Below are 18103 nucleotides of genomic sequence, written 5' to 3' on the forward strand. Positions count from 1 at the left end.
TGTCTCCCGCTGCCCCTTTCCCTCGCTCACACACACACACACACACACACACACACACACACTCTCTCTCTCTCTCTCTCTCTCTCAAAAAATTTTTTGTTTCAACTAAAAAAAAATTTAGTAGGTTAATTTTAATTTTATAAAACTTCTTTGTAGCAGAAGAACATCATATGAGTACAAATTACAGTAAATTTTAATAGACTATTTTTAGAGCAGTTTTTGAATCACAGTACAGTCAGCAGATGGCATATGGATTTCCTCAGGTACTTTTCACATGCTAAACCTCTCCCATTATAAACATCCCCCACCAGAGGAATTTGTTGCAGTTGATGAACTTACATTGATGTAGTACAAAGTCCATAGTTTATATCAGGGTTCAACTTGGTGCTGTGCATTCTGAGGGTTTTGGACACATATATAACGACATGTATCCAGCATTATATTATCATACGCAGTTCCACTACTCTAAAAAGCCTCTGTGTTCCACCTATTCATCCTTTTCTGTCCTCCCCCTTCTCCTGGCAACCACCAAGCTTTTAACTGGTTCCATATTTTATCCTTTTCCCCAAATGTCACATCCCTGGGATCATACTGGATTTTGCTTTTCAGACTGACTTTTTTTTCAGTTAGTAATATGTATTTAAGTTACTATTTCCATAACCTTTCATTACTTGATAGCTCACTTCTTTTCAGTGCTGAATAATGTTCCATTGTATGATGTACCACAGTTTATTTTTCCATTCACTTAATAAAGGACATCTTGGTTCACACATAAGTTTTTAGAGTTCTGAATAAAGGTGCAATAAACATCTGTATGAAGATTTTTGTGTGGGCATAAGTTTTCAACTGCTCTAGATAAATACCACGGAACACAATTGTTGGGTCATATGGTTTAAGAGTATGTTTTGTGAGAAACAATACAGCTCTCTTCCAAAGTGACTTATACCATTTAGCATTCTCATCTGCAAAGAATGAGAGCTCCTGTTGCTTCATATCTTCACCTGGTGTTACTCTCTTTGATTTTGAGCATTACAGTAAGGTATGAAATGGGCAGCTCAGCGGTTTTTTTGTTTGTTTAAAAAAATTTTTTTTTACATTTTAATTTTGAGAGAGAGAGAGACAGAGCACAAGTGGGGGAGGGGCAAAGAGCAAGGGAGACACAGAATCCGAAGCAGGCTCCAGGCTCTGAGTTGTCAGCACAGCCCATTGCAGGGCTCAAACCCCCACAAACCATGAGCTCATGGCCTGAGCCAAAGTGGAAGTCAGATGTTTGAGCCAACCAGGCGCCCATATTTGTTTTTGTTTTGCAGGTCCTTAAAGACATGTGTAGAGCATCTTTTCCTATGTTGATTTTGCTTCTGTGTGTCTTCTTTGGTGAGGTATCTCTTAAGGTCTTTGGTCTATTGGTTTTTTTTTATTTTTTTTTTATTTAAAAAAATATTTTTTATCGTTTATTTATTTTTGAGACAGAGAGAGACAGAGCATGAACGGGGGAGGGTGACAGAGAGAGGGAGACACAGAATCTGAAAGAGGCTCCAGGCTCTGAGCAGTCAGCACAGAGCCCGCCGTGGGGCTCGAACCCATGGACCGTGAGATCATGCCCTGAGCTGAAGTCAGACGCTTAACTGACCGAGCCACCCAGGCGCCCCTTTGGTCTATTGTTTTAATGGTGTTTGTTTTTTCTTGATTAATTTTAAGAGTTACTTATATATTTTGGATAACAGTCCCTTATCATGTATCTTTTGCAAATATTTTCTCCTCATCTATGGCTAGTTTTTTTCATTTTACTGACATTGTCCTTAGCAGAACAGAATGTTTTAATGAAGCCCTTTATGAGGTGTTTTTTTTTTTTCTCCCCATGCATCATGCCTTGGATGTTGTATCTAAAAAGTCATTGCCAAAATGAAGGGTATCTAAATATTCTCCTATGCTCCCTTCTTGAAGTTTTATAGTTCTTCATTTTACATTTAGATTTGTGGTCCTTTTTGAGTTGATTTTTGTGAAGGGTATAATCTCTATGTCTAGATTTTCTTTTCCTGTTGATGTCCATTTGTTCCATCAACATTTGTTGAAAAGACTAATGTAATGGTACTGTTTGTTTGTTTTTGGTGTTATGTTTTTAATGTCAAATTCTAGTTATCCAGTTTTCGTACATAGGAAAGCTTTTGACTTATATATTAACCTTGTATCCTACAACTTTGCTCTAATGACTTACTAGTTCCAGGAGGGTTTTTTTGATGTTGATTCTTACAAAAGTTTTACATAGATGATCATGTCATTTGTGAACAAAGACAATTTTATGCCTTCCTTCCCAGAAATAAAAGAAAATACCTTTTATTTCTTCTTTTACTGCATTTTCTGACACTTAACAGTATGATGTTGACATCGGTAAAAAGGGAAGGACCTCTTACCTTGTTCCTTAGTGTGAAAACCTTGAGTTTCTCACAATTAAGCATGGAGTTAGCTGTAGGTTTTTAGAAGATATTCTTAAGTTAGGAAGTTCCTTATTTCTAGTTTACTGAGGGTTTTTATCATGAATGTTTATTGGATATGGTCATATGCTTTTTCTGCTTCTGTTTATATGATCATGTAATTTTTCTTGTGAAGCCTGTTGATGTGATTACATCAGTTGATTTTCCAGTGTTGAGCTAGCCTTGAAGTTTGGGATAAACTTTACTTGGTCATGGTGCATATTGTTTTTTTACACTTTGTTGGATTCAATTTGCTAATACTGTACTTTGTTGAAGATTTTTGTATTCATTTTTTTTTAATATGAAATTTATTGTCAAATTGGTTTCCATATAACATCCCAACAGTGCTCATCCCAACAGGTGCCCTCCTTAATACCCATCACTCACCCACCCCTCCCTCCCACCCTCCATAAACCCTCAGTTTGTTCTCGGTTTTTAGGAGTCTTCTGTTTTGGCTCCCTCCCTCTCTAACCATTTTTTTTTTTCCTTCCCCTCCCCCATGGTCTTATGTTAAGTTTCTCAGGATCCACATAGGAGTGAAAACATATGGAATCTGTCCTTCTCTGTATGACTTATTTCACTTAGCATAACACTCTCCAGTTTTGTATACATTTTAAAGAGAGTTACTAGTCTGTAGTTTTCCTTCTTTTCTTTCTTTCTTTTTTTTTTTCTTCTTTTTTCTACTGCCTTTGTTGTAAGGTTTTGGTATTAGGGTAATTCTGATTTCATAGAATGAGTTAGCAAGCTTTCTTTCTGTTTGTATCCTCTGAAAGGGATTGTAAAGAATTGTTATAATTTTTCCCTCAAATGTTTATTAGAATTCACCAGTGAACCCTTCTAGGTATGATGGTTTCTTTTTTAGGTTATTCATTATTGACTTGATTTCTTTAATAGATATGAACCTATTCAGGTTGTCTGTGGATTCTTGTGTGAGTTTGGCAGGTTATATTTTTCAAGGAATTGGTACATTTCATTAAGTTACTACTTTTGTGGGCAGAGTTGTGTATAGTATTTTTTAATTATCCTTTTAAGTTCATGACACCATAATTTCTCCTCTTTTACCTCTGATACTAGTAATCTGTGTCCTCTTTGTTTCTTAGTTAGCCTGGCTAGAGGCTTATAAATTTTATTGATCTTTTCAAAGAATCTTTTATGGTTTCTTCAATTTTTCTAAAGCTTTTTTATTTTCAGTTTCATTGATTTTGATCTAATTTTTATTTCTTTCCTTTTGCTTACATCAATTGATCTTCTTTTTCTACGTTCCTAAGGTGGAAGCTTAGATTATTGATTTTATATCTTCTAACATATGCATTCAATGTTACATTTCCCTGTAAGCAGTACTTTTACTATTAGTCCCAAATTTTGATGAGGTGTGTTTTCATACCCAGTTTCTAATGTTTTCAATTTGAGATTTCTTCTTTTACTCATGTGTTACGAGAAGTGTTGCTGATTCTCCAGATATTTTGGAATTCCCCAAATATATTATTTGATTTGTAATTGAATTCCATTGTGGTCTGAGTGCAGACACTGTGTGGTTTTTATTTTATTTATCTTTTGAATTTAGGAAGGTGTGTTTTATGGCCCAGAATGTTGTCTATGTTGCTGATCAGTCTGTGGGAGCTTAAGAAGGTGTATTCTGCAAGTAATGGAGGAAGTAATCTATAGATATCCATTGTGTCCAGTTGATTGATAGTACTACTACTGATTTCAACTATGTCCCTACTGGTTTTTTTGTCTGCTGGATCTGTCCATTTCTGATAGGGGAATGTTGAAGTCTTAACTGTGATAGTGGGCTCATCTGTTTCTCCTTTCAGTATTATCAGTGTTTTGCCTCACATATTTTGATGCTTTGTTGTTAAGATGCATACAGCTTAAGGATTGTTATGTATTCATGGAGAATTGACCCCTTTATCATTATATAATAACTTTCATTTTCCCTGATAACTTTTCTTGCTTTGGAGTCTGCTCTGTCTGAAAATTAACATAGCTATCCCTTTTTTCTTTTTATCAGTATTTATATGCTATGGTTTCCTCATCCATTTACTTTAAATCTGTATGTGTCTTTTATTTACAGTGTTATTTCTTATGGACAATATATAGCTGGGTCTTGTTTGTTTGGTCCACTGTGGTAACCTGCATTTTTTAATTGATGTATTTAGACCGTTGATGTCCAAACTGATTATTAGTACAAGTTGGCTTAAAATTTTTGTAATTAAAAGTAGTAGAGCTTTACATTTATTTTTGAGACCATATAAACCTGGGGCATCTGGCTGGCTCAGTTGGTAGAGCATGTGACTTTTTAAGTTTATTTTGAGAGAGTGTGTGTGCATAAGTTGGGGGAGGAGCAGAGAGAGAGAGAGAGAGAGAGAGAATCCTCCACACTGACGGTGCAGAGCCCAATGCAAGACTCAACCTCACAAACCCACGAGATCATGATCTGAGCCGAAGTTGGATGCTTAACCAGGTGAGCCTGTCAGGCACCCCAAGCATGTGACTTTTGATCTCAGGGTTGTGAGTTCAAGCCCCAGAACAGGTATAGAACTCACTTCTAAAAAAATGTATTCTGCTTACATGTGTATAAAAGTAAGTATTTGGTACTTTGGCTGTCCTAGAATCTAATGTTCTAAGAATCAGTCCTAGAATCTGATAGATCCCAAGATCTATCTATGGGAATTAAGAAAGCCAGAAGATATGCTTGTATACGTATCAAGGATTTAAGGTCATCATCTCTAGGAACTTACTCCCAGGCAAAGCTGTCAGTTAGCTACTGTCATGAAAACTACCCTCCCCTTTGTCGAGCCCTGGATTGAATGTGATCTTTGTATTTGAGAAAGCAAATAAAGTATTGGCAGCCTGAAACGTTAATCACTGAATGTGATTTACTCATACATTATAGTTGCCTATTCTACACTTGTTCTGTAGCCCTTGAGAACTCGAGTGTGGTAGATTTTATTATGATTATCTTGTGCTGAGAAAACCATCATACCTAGCAGATACAGAGTTTTACCTTAGTAGGCTTTTTTACATCAAGAAACAGTTTGCTCTTGTGATTGGAAAGAAAAGTGAACCAGTTTCCTTAGTGTTGTCCAGTAATCCAGAAGTATTCTAGCAGTTGTAAATTATTCTGTTGATTTTTTGTTTTTCTAAAAGCACAGGATAAGAACCCCCCACCCCCCCCAGCACACAGGGGTACTGATACACAGTTGTCACTACATCTATTTCTATAATTTTTTTTTTTTTTAGTTGGGGGGGAAGAAGTGAATAGCACAGTTTCTCATAAATGATCAGTAAATAGTTCTGTGGATAAATGTGTGAGAAAAATTGGGACCTTTTTAAAGATTGAAATGTGAGTAGCATGTGCAGTAGGAGGTTGGCTTAATAGCTAATAAGCTTTTAAATCTGGAAGAGTCTGTGGAATATGTTATTTTTTTCCCTCAAAAGTCTTACGATTAATTTGTAGTTCTTTCTTCCAGTATCTAGATAGTAATTTCTAGTAGTCATAGTAATTTGGTGATGATAGTTTATAGCCTTTATACAAAATACTGTTCTCTACGGCAGCTTTCCCACTTACTTTCCAAAGTTTTAATCAGAAGCCAGAATACAACTAGTGAAGACTAACTACAGGGGATTTATTCTAATCTAAACTAATACACAGAAGAACTTAGTTTCTCATCACATACCTGATCTGTCTTCTTAAAGACAATAGGTTTCCAGGGAGTCTTGTCATTTTCTTTCTAGGTTTTTCTGTGGCTCAGGGCTGCAGTTCTCTTCATGTCCTTTCGTTGGTCCTAATAACTCTGTTTTTTCTTTTACTGATTGCTACTTCTTACCTGACCTCCTATCTGGGTTTAAAAGGGTAAGATTGTTGAACCTTGTGCCATAAGAGAAGGGAAGGAAATTGGGAGAAACTACAGCTTTAGAGTTTAAAATAAAGGAAGAGGGATCTGACTTGGGTAAGACAGAATTGAAGGCTCAGAACTGCCACAGGAAATTCTTCTTTTCCAGTTCTATTTTATTAATGTTGCTGCTATAGACTTTCCGTAAGTTTTTTCTGTGAAAGAGTAATTTAAAACATTATTTTTAGATGAAAACAAGAAACCAGTTTATTTGATTACAACGCTGGATAATACGATGGAAGATCTGCTGACACTGGAGTATGTGAAGGTAAGCACTTCCATTTGTGTGCTTGCTGTGGTGAGTGTGCTTCTGAAATGTTGTAATCAAGTTTTGTAAATTTAGGTAGGTTTCGTTTAATCTTCATTATAACGTGATTTCTAAAATTCCTACAACTTTAAGCTTTTCTTGTTTTGTCATCCTTTAGTTTCTAAACATTTCGTATAGAAAAATAACAGGCCTGTGTTCTAAGTAGAAATGACATGAAGTTTGATTTTTTTCCCTCCATCAGATAACCAAAAACACAAAACAAAACAAAAACAAACTTTTTAATCTTGATGGAATTTAATACGGTATACAATATGAGATGAGGCTTTCATTTGATTTCTTCATTTATTAAGTTTTTATATGTACTGTGGTCTACTTAAGATTTATTCCGCGTTTTCATTGACCTATTTTTATGTAAGTGCCACATTAATTTAATAATTACTTTATAATAACAATGCTGATAGAGTATTTTACCACCTTTAAGACTTTTTTTTACTATTGATGGAGATATTTTAGGGTTTGTGGTGGTGTTTATGCATTGTTAAATAGCCTTTTTTTGACAAAAGCATTACAGATCTAAAGATATCATGCACAGTATTTGGATACTTGGTAGACAATTCTATCACAAATTTTTTCACAAAGGGAAAGAATTAGGAAGAACCTTAGTTACAATTGTATGTACATATGACTTCATAAGATACTAATGGATTTGCTTTTTTCTCTTTGGTTAGGCAGAAAAGAATCTACCTAATTTGAAAAGTACTTACAACAATGTTGTGCAACTAATTAAGGTATGAATGAACGATAATTTATTTTTTAATTAGATACTGTATTTCTAAGTAACTATATTATGGAAATTGTTTTATAACTAGAACTGTATAATCCTTGAGGATAAAAATGGAATATTATGAATTTTATTCCTTTTTTAGATATATTTAATATTTTTGAGAGAGAGAGAGAGAGAGCGCGCATGTGCGCAGACACTAGTGGGGGAGGGGCAGAGAGCAAAGGAAACGCAGAACAGAAAGTAGGTTCCAGGCTCTGAGCTGTCAGCGCAAAGCCCGATGCCACTCTCGAACTCATGAACTGCGAGATCAGAAACCAAGTCAAAGTTGAAAGCTTAACCAACTGAGCCATCCAGGTGCCCCATGAATTTTATTCTTATTACCACAAATTATAGTGCCTTATACTGAGCAACAAACAGATATTTATTGACCTGTTACTAAAATCAGCTTTGTTCTTTAGGTGAATTTTTCCTCTTTGGATATTCATTTACATACTGAAGCACTTCTGAATACAATAAACTACTTTAATAACGTACTCCCACAACTAGAAGAAAAACGAGCCTCTGTGTCTGTTGCGGAGACTGAAGACAAAGGAGAGGTCATTAAAAAAATGTGTACGTTTGAAATTCAGCTTCAAGGTTTTTTACCATGTAGATCAATAAATTTTAGCTTTTTCTTTGTTTTCTTATATATAATATTGGCTCCAGAATTCTGTTGCTTAAATTAGCATCTAGAAAGATTATTATGTACCAGGTAAATTTTAGAAAATAACAGCAAAAGACAGTATTTACCAGTGAAGAAAATGCGGTTTTTATTTATCATGTCACTCTTTTTAGTCAAATATCATATAGTAGTAGTATTTGAATTAAAATTCATGCATTTAATATCATAATTTTGGATTAGAAATTTAGAACTAAGAAAATTTTAATCCTATCAGACTGTATTTTTTAAGCACATATTTTTTAAGCAATGAAAAGTTGCAGGTTTGACCATGATAAATACCACCTCATAATCATTGTGTCTCAAATGATTCATGATTTTGCAACTACAGTTTTTTTTCGTGTCATCCAGGATGAAACTAAATTGTTAGTCTCATCTAGGAATAGTTTTTGGTTGTGTCTGTTTGATTTGTTTGGCTTTGTTTTCATTAGGCTTAATTGTTTTTTTAGAATTCCTAATTTAGTAGGGAATATCTTAATTTCAATTGAATGGAAAATCAGGTTTTCCTCTAGTATTATTAATTTATCTTATACTTCAATTACTTTATAAGGGTAGTGAGGTAACTACTGAAAGTTTTTCCTTATGTTTTATAATTTTTTTTTTTTTTGCAGCTTTAAAACTACCCAAGAACGAAGATATTATTACCTTGCAGATTTTGGCAGAATTATCTTGTTTACAGATCTTTATTCAAGATCAGAAACGTAACATTTCTGAAATTAAGATTGAAGGTAATAAAATTTCAGAAAAAAAAATGAGAACTATGAAATGAAAAGCCATTCATTCCTCCTTTTATTCCCTTAGGGCTTGATTCTGAGATAATAATGAGGACTTCAGCCACTGAAATAAATGCAAAGCTAAGGAATATAATTGTCTTGGATTCTGATAAAACAGCTTTATACAAAAAGGTATGGACTTGTTTCTCTTAAATAACAGTACATCATTAAATACGAGTGTCCTTTAAGGTTGGTCATAGGTATACATTAGTTGTCAGCATTTTAGCAGTGTGGCTTATTAAGTTGACAGGTTTTGGAGTTAGGCCTAATTGGGTTTGTATTTTAGCTCTGTTCCCTAGTGGTTGTGTGACCTAATCTCAGATTCTTTTTATTTGTAAAATGAGGATTAAGTATCTCATAAAGAAGTTTATATAATACTCTGAAACATATTTGGAGACTGGGGGAGGGCAATTAGTAAATGCCTTTACAATTTTTTTTTTTCTTTTTGCTCTTCTCTTCAAATACTGTGAATCTTGTGATGCATTTCAGATTTCAACAGCAGTGGATATGAAGTCAGACTGAGCAGATGAAATTATTTAAGTTTATTTTCATGGGTGCTTACTATAGTATAGCTGTTCACAATGTTAACAGAGTCCTTTGAACCCGATGGCTAGTGGTTGAAGGGATAGGTGTTAGTACTGGGTGTGAGATGGTAAAGTGCTTGGACCAGATACCATTGTCGAGTTGGACAGGTAATTGTTGAACAGTGGAGCATATAGGTAGGATGATGTATTTAAGGGAGTGAAGAGAACATCAAGTAGTAGGGTCAGAAAAGGCTGAGTTACTTCTTGAGTCAGGAAGTCGGAGTCTGGAGTGTGAAAGGAAAATGTGGCAATAATACCAATGAGATACAGCGATGACCTGATTTTTATGTTAAATGAAAATCCTTACTCTTTATATTTCCTTATTATGGCTTGCTAGCGTGAAATAACAAGAGTGCCAGAGCATCAAAGGTGCGTGGTCCATAGTAATAAGGAACAAGAAATCTTCTAGAAGCCATGGTTTAATGTATTACTTTTGCTTTTATTAAAAAAGAAAAACAAAAACCAAAAAACAAAGTACTAACACATTTAAGATGATTGGTTTTATTTGCCCTGTGTAGAAAGTACAGCTCACATAAATAAAGGCATCTCCTGAAAGTCATACAAATAATTAGTAATGAAACTTATAATATAATCCAAGTTATTTACTTTTTTCTTTTTAATTTTATAACTAATGCATCTGTGAGGTTAAAAATTCAACGTAAGCTACAAACTGAAAAGTTTCTTTCTTTCTTCTTGCCCCACCCCATTTCCCCTTGCTATTCTTTCACTTTGATTCTAGTGTACAGGATTTTTATTTTACTTCTAATTTTTTAAAAAAATGTTTTAATGTTTATTTTTAAGAGAGAGAGAGAGAGCGAGTGTGTGTGAGTGGGGGAGGGGCAGAAAGAGAGGGAGACACAGAATCTGAAACAGGCTCCAGGTTCTGAGCTGTTAACAGCCCAATGTGGGGCTCGAACCCATGAACCATGAGATCATGACCTGACCTCAAATCCAGCGCTTAACCATCTGAGCCACCCAGGCGACCCGCGCCGTACATGACTTTTAAATAAACTGCCTTGGTTCAGTAAATCTCCACATGTTTAGGAAGCAGAGGGACAACTATTTGCCTCAGATCAGAGCTTCCTAATTATTGTGCCCTGAGTGGGTTTTGGGTATAATAATGTATTTAGCTTCTTAGCTTTTTGGGCAGTTGGGTGAAGGATACCTGGAGTTCTCAGACTCTTTGAATCTGTCCTGGAGCATCATCCTCTGTTTACCAGAGAACCGTTGTATAGATGACCGTTAATTTTGTGTATCATAACTAACGTAGAATCTGAAAGGGATTCTAGCTGATCTGACTTTCTTATGAAATAAGATCTCATTGTAAATTTCTTATGTCTTCTTTATAGAAGAATGTTTCAAAAGTGAATGTTTACAAGAATTATCCTCTTAATTATTAATTATTATTATTGCTTATTATGAATGGTAGGTACATAAGTATTTCTAATAGTTGGATTTAGACAGATAGACATAAGAGTGGATGAGGCACTGATAGAGTAATTTTATTGCCTCAAAAATTGAGAGTGAAGGCTTTTTTTCCTCTTACATCAGTTTCCTTTGAGAAAAGTACTGTTAAGTACAAGCCTAACAGTCTAAATTCTGGGAGCCAGAATGGTTGAAGAATGTTGGGGACCTTTTCAGTTTACAGATTTTTGCTTAAAATACCCATTTTTTAGTTTTATTTACCCCTTTTCTGCACCTGGTGTGTCTTATGCCATATCCTCTCTACTCTAAACTCTGTCTTAAACAAAATTCTTTTCTTCTCTTGGGCTTTAGGGGAATAGTCACTCAGGTGACTTGTGGAAGATATTCTGTATTTTTATTAATAATATTTGGAATATTATGGTCAGCAAAAGATGCAAAGTCTGTTTCCTGGGGTAAATAATAAATAGTAAATAATAGAAAATTATGTTAGGGAGAATAAGTACTTTGAAAACCAATAAAGTAGGATAATATGATAGATTCTAATAACGTTTTAGGATTATCAGGAAATCCTGTTCTGAACATCAGAGTGAAATCTGAATCAGTTGTCAATGTGGGAAGAGTGTTCCATGTAGAGGAAGTAGCAACTATAAAAGGTTTGTGGCAGCAAGCTGCTGGGCACATTTGGGAGGTCGTAAAGGGCCTCAGTAATCCTTTTATAGAATTCTTCCCTGGTTTCCCCCCCCCCATTTTTTTTTTCTTTTTGAAGTCAGGTTTACTTTATATTCAGTAAAATTTAGCCTTTTTAGTGCATATAGTTCCTTGATTTTTGTTGAACACCTACAGCTATGTAACTTCCAACATCTTAAGGATAATAGATTATATCTATCACCTCCCAAAGGTTACTCCTGCCCTTTGTAGTTATCCCTTCTCCCCACCCTAGCACCTAGGAGTCACTGTTTTGCCATTTCCAGAATGTTGAATAAACGGAATACTACAGTATATAACCTTTTTAGTCTGATTCTGTCTTAGCATATGAGATTTTAATTTTTGTCTTTTCTGATTTTCTCTTCAACAGTCTAACTAGAGATGTATCCATTCTTTTCAAAGAATCAGCTTTTGGTTCAATTGAGTGTTTATTTAAATTTTTTTATGTCTTCTCTCACTTTTTTTTTTTTTTTTTAAATGTTCTTCCTTCTCGCTTTGGATTTAATTTCTTCTTTTCCTAGTTTCTTAAGGTAGAAACTTAGGTTACTGATTTGACATTTTTCTAATGCAGGCAGTTACCGCTATAAATTTTCCATTAAACACTGCTTTAGTTGTATCTTAGAAATTTTGATATGTTTATTTTTATTCAATTCAAAATATTTTCTATTTTGTCCTGCAACTTTCTCCTTTACCCATGGTTTATTTAGAAATATGTTGTTTAACCTCCAGACGTTTTGATTTCCTTCCCTTCTTTTTGTTGAGCTTCATCATTTTCCATAATTTTATCTTCTGTTTCACCTATTCTGTTCTCTCCCATAATTGCTGTCACTGTACCTAGTTTATTTTGCATCTCATTTATAGCATTTCTTCGTTCATCATGACTACTTCTTAGGTCTTGGATCTCTGCAGCAGTAGAGCCTCTGCTGTCTTCTGTGCTTTTTTCAAGCCCAGCTATTAGTCTTAACGACTGTTATTCTAAATTCTTGTTCGGATATATCGTTTATATCTGTTTGGAGCAATTCTCTGGCTGACGTTTCTTCCTGGATCTCCTTTTGAGGAAAATTCTTCCGTGTCATCATTTTGGCTAGGTTTCTGTCTTTTATGTGTTTTAATAGCTTGTTATGTGTCCTGCACCTGCAAGTAGTACTATATTAAAAAGGTATTGTACGCTGTCCAGGGCCTGGCCCTTCAGAAGTGCTTTTGGAGTGTGGAGCGTGCACTCTGTGATTGCGTTTTGGCTGCTCTATCCCACTGGTCAGTCCACTGCAGAGCTCTGCCTTGCTTGTATCTGTGGAGTGTTGGGACCTTCCACCAGGTGTGCTTTGAATTGTTTGCTGGAGTAACCCTGGAAAAAAGGAAAGGAAGGGGGAGTCTGATCCCATATAAAGAGAAAAATGAAAGGGGTGGAAAAAAAAAGACTTAAGCGGAGAATCAAAAAAACTATAAGGCTTAATTCAAGGAGAGAGAAAGGAAAATAAAGAAGGAGATCTAGAAAAGGTATAAAGAGAAAAGAGTAAAAATGCCTGATTAAACAAACAAAAAATTATATATATATAAAAAATAAGAATTGACCAAAAACCAACTCAAACTATGAACCTGATTCCAAAAGGAAAAGAGAAGAGAAAAGAAAAGGAAAAGAAAAACAAACAGACAAAACCACAAAACAGTTGTCTGTTGGTGCCTGAGACCCATGGCTATGCTGGTCTGGAAGAGAGGCCCTCTGGTTTGGTTAGTGTCCGTTTCTGCTTAGGTAGATACGCAGTTGCCAGGCACGGAGGGGGAGGGTTTGGTGTAGGCGGGTCCTACCTCCACTGGGGGCCCCTGTGCTGCTCCCTGAAGCCCTATCTTGTTGGTGATGGGGGAAAAATGGCGACACCCCAATCTCTCCTCCCCAGACAGGGGTCTCAAGCCACACCGCTCAGGCAGCCCTCACGTAGTGGCACCAGAGGTGGGCTTGCCCTGCTCCACAGTCTCCAGTGCCAGAGGCGCTCAGCTGGGATTCAAAACCCAATGTCTTAGAGGGCCCTGCACCCTACGGACCCTGTTCTGGTGTAGCCCCACTCCGCCCTGCTGATAGCAGGCCTCTGGCTGGCGCCTACAGGGTCTTTTGTCCTTGGGGAGGCAGTAAACTCTTTTCCCACAGTATTGGAGGAAGGGGACTGTCTCTCCCGGTGTGCCCCTGAGATCACTACACGGCCCCAGGCCTGGCTCCCTTCGCCTCCCCACCCCCCCCACCCCCACCCTGGGCACGTGCACGTTGCAGCTTCAGTCTGCAGAAAGTCAAGCACTTTTGAAAACTCTGATCTTCAGCTCCTAAAGCTGTTGTAAAATAGAAACTGGCACTCTCTGTAATTCTTGTTCCTCAGTCCGTGGTCTGGAGAGATTTTTTTTACCTTGTCGATACCACAGTTGCACAGAGAGATTTTTTACCTTGTCAGTACCACAATTCCACAGCCTCTCTGGATTTCCCTTTTATCTCTCCACAGAAGGGGTTCCCTCCCCTGTATGCCTCCTCTGTTTCCTCTGTCCCAATTCACACACATGCACCTGGAATCCACCAGGCTGTCCCCCTCCACCTGTGGAAATCTTTCTGCCCAGATTTCCTGGGTGTTGCAAGTGATCTGACCTCCATACAGCTGTGTTTAAGGGATGAGGGAAATCCCTGTCCCCCTACTTCTCCATCCTAACTCCCCACCTCTTACCTCCAATATTTGAGATTCCTTTCAGATCTCTTATTGTTCCTGATTTCCAGTTTAAATATCCCTCTTAAGCCAAAACTTTTTTAGTTCTTTTAAGCATGTTGGTGTTTGTTTTATGGACCATAAAACATCAACTTTGGTGAATGTTCCAAGTATACTTGAGATTAATGTGTATGTTTGGGTGTTGCTGGGTTGAATGTTCCACAAATGTCAGAGCACTAGGTTGGTTGATAGAATTCTACAGGCTACTGATTTTCTGTTGTTGAAGTTTCAACTGTGGCTTGGTCTGTTTCTCCTTTCGGTTACCTCAGTTTTTGCTTCATTGTTTCAGAGATTTTCTACATAGAGCTTTTATACTTCCTTGGTGAATTGAACCTTTGTGTTATGTAATATCTCTCTTTAACCCGGTAATTACCCTTAATTTGAAGTTTGCTTTGGTAGTAATATAGCCATTCCAGATTTCTATGATTAGTGTTTGCATGGTATATCTTTTTCTATATCTTAGCTTTTAGTCTATGTCTTTATACTTAAAGTGAGTGTTTTAGAGGCATCATATATTTCAATCTTGCTTTTTTATCCAGTCTGACAATCTCTGACTTCTAAATTGTGTTTAGGCCATTAAAAAAATCCAATTATGATATAGTTGGTTTAAAATTTGTTATCGCTTGGGGTGCCTAGGTGGCTCAGTCAGTTGAACGTCTGACTTTTGATTTTAGCTCAGGTCATCATCTCACAGTCATGGGATTGAGCTAACAGCGTTGATCCTGTTTGGACTTCTCTCCCTCTCTTCCCCTCTCCCCTCTGCTCTCTCAGATAATAAACTTTAAAATTTGCTTTCTCTCTAATTGTTTTTTGTTTTCTAGTTGTTTTATTCTGTTTATTGTATTGTCTCCTCACATTTAACCTGATTTTGGATTGTTTGTCATTGATTTTACAGTTTCCCTTGGGTTTACGATTCATAATTTCAATCATAGTCTACTTTCCAATAATGTTTTTGCTTCATGTATAGTATACCTTACAATACTACTATCAACCCCTAATTATTTATTGTCTTTCATGGTATTACTGTAATATGTTTTGATATTGTGTATGCTGAAAATCTATAATACATACGTACTGATTTTGGTTTAGTCAATTTTCTTTAGAGCAGTTTTTTTTTTTTTAAGCTCTTTTTATCTTCATTCTAGCCATTTCTGGAATTAATTTCTTCATGTAGCTTCAAGTTTCTTGTTATTTTGTTTCCACTCATTTCTTATAGTGCAAGTTTGCTGGTAATGAATTCTCTCAGCTTTGGGGCACAAGGAGGAATGAGAACTGGAAAAGAACCCACTTTCATTTCATTTTCATTTCCCATTTGAAGTTTTTGCTAGGTATAGAATTCTGTGATGACAGGGTTCCCGCCCCCTCCACCCCATTTCAAACTCTTAAAGATGTAGCTCCAGCATTCTTTCTTAGACATGGTGTTGATGAGAAGTCATCAATGTATCTTTGCTCCTTTATACATATTTCTCATTTTTATCTGACTTCTTTCAGGATTTGTGTATGGTGCTTCTAGGAATATGTAAGTGTGTTTTGATTTTGGGGTTTTCTGAGCTTCTTGGATATGTCTACATTATTTTTCATTACCTTTTCAAATAGTTCCTTTGTCTCTCTCTCTCTCTCTCTCTCTGTCCTCCCCCTCCTCTCCCTTACTCATCTGCTCCTTGTACTTTCTCCTCTTGGATTCCAAAAATTCTTTCTAGATTCTTGTTAGATATTGTCTCACAACCTTTGAATCATCTGTTCAACTTTTTCCCCTTCTTTTCCCCTGTTTTAGTTTGGATAATTTCTGTTAAGCTATTTTTTTTTTAATGTTTCTTTATTTATTTTGAGAGTGTGGGGAAGGGACAGAGAGGGGTAGAGAGAGAAACCCAAGCAGGCTTTGTGCAGAGCCTTACACAGGTCTTGATTTCATGAACTGTGAGATCATGACCTGAGCCCAAATTAAGAGTGGGATATTTTAACTGACTGAGCTGCCCAGGTGCCCCTGTTAAGCTATTTTTGTAGCTTAACTGTTCACTGATTTTTATTCTTAGCTCTTTTGAATCTGTTTATTAACCCATCGAAGGTATTCTTCATCTCTGTTACTGTTTTTTTTTTTTTTTTAATCTTTAATATCTTCTTAGATTCTCATTTCTTCATCTGTTTCTTTGGTGATATTCATCTGTTCTTGCATATTTTCCACTTTTTCTACTAGAAGCATTTACCATATTAATCATAGGAACTTAAAATTCACTGGGTGAAATTTCCAATATTTGTGTTATGAGCAAACCTGGTTCTCTTGATTTCTATGTCACCTGATGGGTTTTATTTTTCCTTCCTTTTTGCAGTGTATCTTAGTTATTGATTGAGTGTAAGAGATCATGTATGGAACAGTAGATACTGAAATGAATAGTATTTATGTCTGATAATGGATCTTTTTTTCTGCCAGGCAGTTAGCATGGAGGTTGAGTCAATTTAACGGAGAGTTGAATTGGCTTTGAGTGTTCTTGTTTAATATGATTGCCTTCATTATACCCACTGCTTCAGATTCTTTCAGCTATATCTTGTGCTGAGGATGGGGGATTTTGTTTCTGGACTGTTTTATCCTTAATTTTGGGCTGCTTCGTTGGCTTGTAGCCTCAGATTTCTAGTGGTTTTAAGCACTGTTGTGATTTTTATAGGTCATCTAGTTCTTTGTTGTTGTTTTTGCTGCTGCTGCTGCTATTGTTGTTGCCAAGGTTTGGAGTGGACCTCTGCCCAGCATTGTACATTCAGGGCAGAAGCAGAATTCCTGTAGACTTTGTTTAGCCTCATCTTGCACCTCCGCCTTTAGAGGTCCTTAATATCTTTGGTTCCTGAAGTTTTCTTTGTACCATGTTGGAATTCATTTGCTTGTTGATGGCTCTTCAGCTTTGTACCTTCCAGCATTTAGAAGGGTCAGGAAAGCTATAAACTAAGTTTAGTTGGTGATACGTCCAGCTTACAAAATTTTTTTGACAATTCACATGCGCTGTTTTCTCCACCATTTTTCGCTAGTATTGCAGAGCTTGAGATTTCGCTAGTATTGCAGAGCATACTGCTGTATGTAGGGGCGCCTGGGTAGCTTAGTTGGTTAAGCATCGGACTTTGGCTCAGGTCATGATCTCGCAGTTGACAAGTTCGAGCCCTGCATCAGGCTCTTTGCTGACGGCTCAGAGCCTGGAGCCTGCTTCGGATTCTGTGTGTCCCTCTCTCCCTGCCCCTCTCTCACTTGTGCTCTGTCTCTCTATCAAAAATAAATAAACATTAAAAAAAAATTTTAAGTAAATAAACTGCTGTATGTAAGTCTTGTTCAGCAGTTGAGATGACCCGTCACAAACAAATTAGGAAGAGAAATATAGGAGGAGACTTTTTGAAGGATCTGGAAAACCTGTTGACATACTTAAAATAGAAGTAGTTTTCATTAAGTTGTAGAGGTACAGCGTCTTTCATACGTTTTACAGTGACCAAAGAGTATGTTCATTGGGCAACTCTCAGTACCCAAGTATACACACTAAATGAGAATGTTCGTATGATCTGATCATTTTTCTTCTGTTTTCCCCACTAAAAAAAATGTTGGGAAGACCTACTATGTTGGTTTCATGGCCCACAAAGGGAGCTGCCACCACCACATTGAAAAATCTTGCAGTGTGGTTTCCAATAGAGGTGTTAGAATTACTGTTTTATTTGTACTTGGCTTGAATACTTGAAAAATTTTCAAAATATGTGTGTATATTTTAT

At 36.4% G+C, this 18103-nt stretch overlaps 1 protein-coding gene across 3 annotated transcripts in view; it reads left to right on the forward strand.

The window, feature by feature from the left end:
* The window catches only part of VPS13A (vacuolar protein sorting 13 homolog A), a 260584-nt gene that overhangs the window by 107316 nt on the left and 135165 nt on the right, over window positions 1–18103 (forward strand). For all 3 annotated transcript variants that reach the window (XM_047102413.1, XM_047102419.1, XM_047102427.1), the window contains exons 27-31: window positions 6556–6635; window positions 7364–7423; window positions 7878–8031; window positions 8749–8865; window positions 8939–9042. In XM_047102413.1, the coding sequence (XP_046958369.1) occupies window positions 6556–6635; window positions 7364–7423; window positions 7878–8031; window positions 8749–8865; window positions 8939–9042 (515 nt within the window). The remainder of the gene's footprint in view (window positions 1–6555; window positions 6636–7363; window positions 7424–7877; window positions 8032–8748; window positions 8866–8938; window positions 9043–18103) is intronic.

This window comes from Lynx rufus, unplaced genomic scaffold (assembly GCF_022079265.1).
Source record: "Lynx rufus isolate CCGP_SWC_20201006 ecotype Redwood Valley unplaced genomic scaffold, mLynRuf1.p SCAF_10, whole genome shotgun sequence".
Lineage (NCBI taxonomy): Eukaryota > Metazoa > Chordata > Mammalia > Carnivora > Felidae > Lynx > Lynx rufus.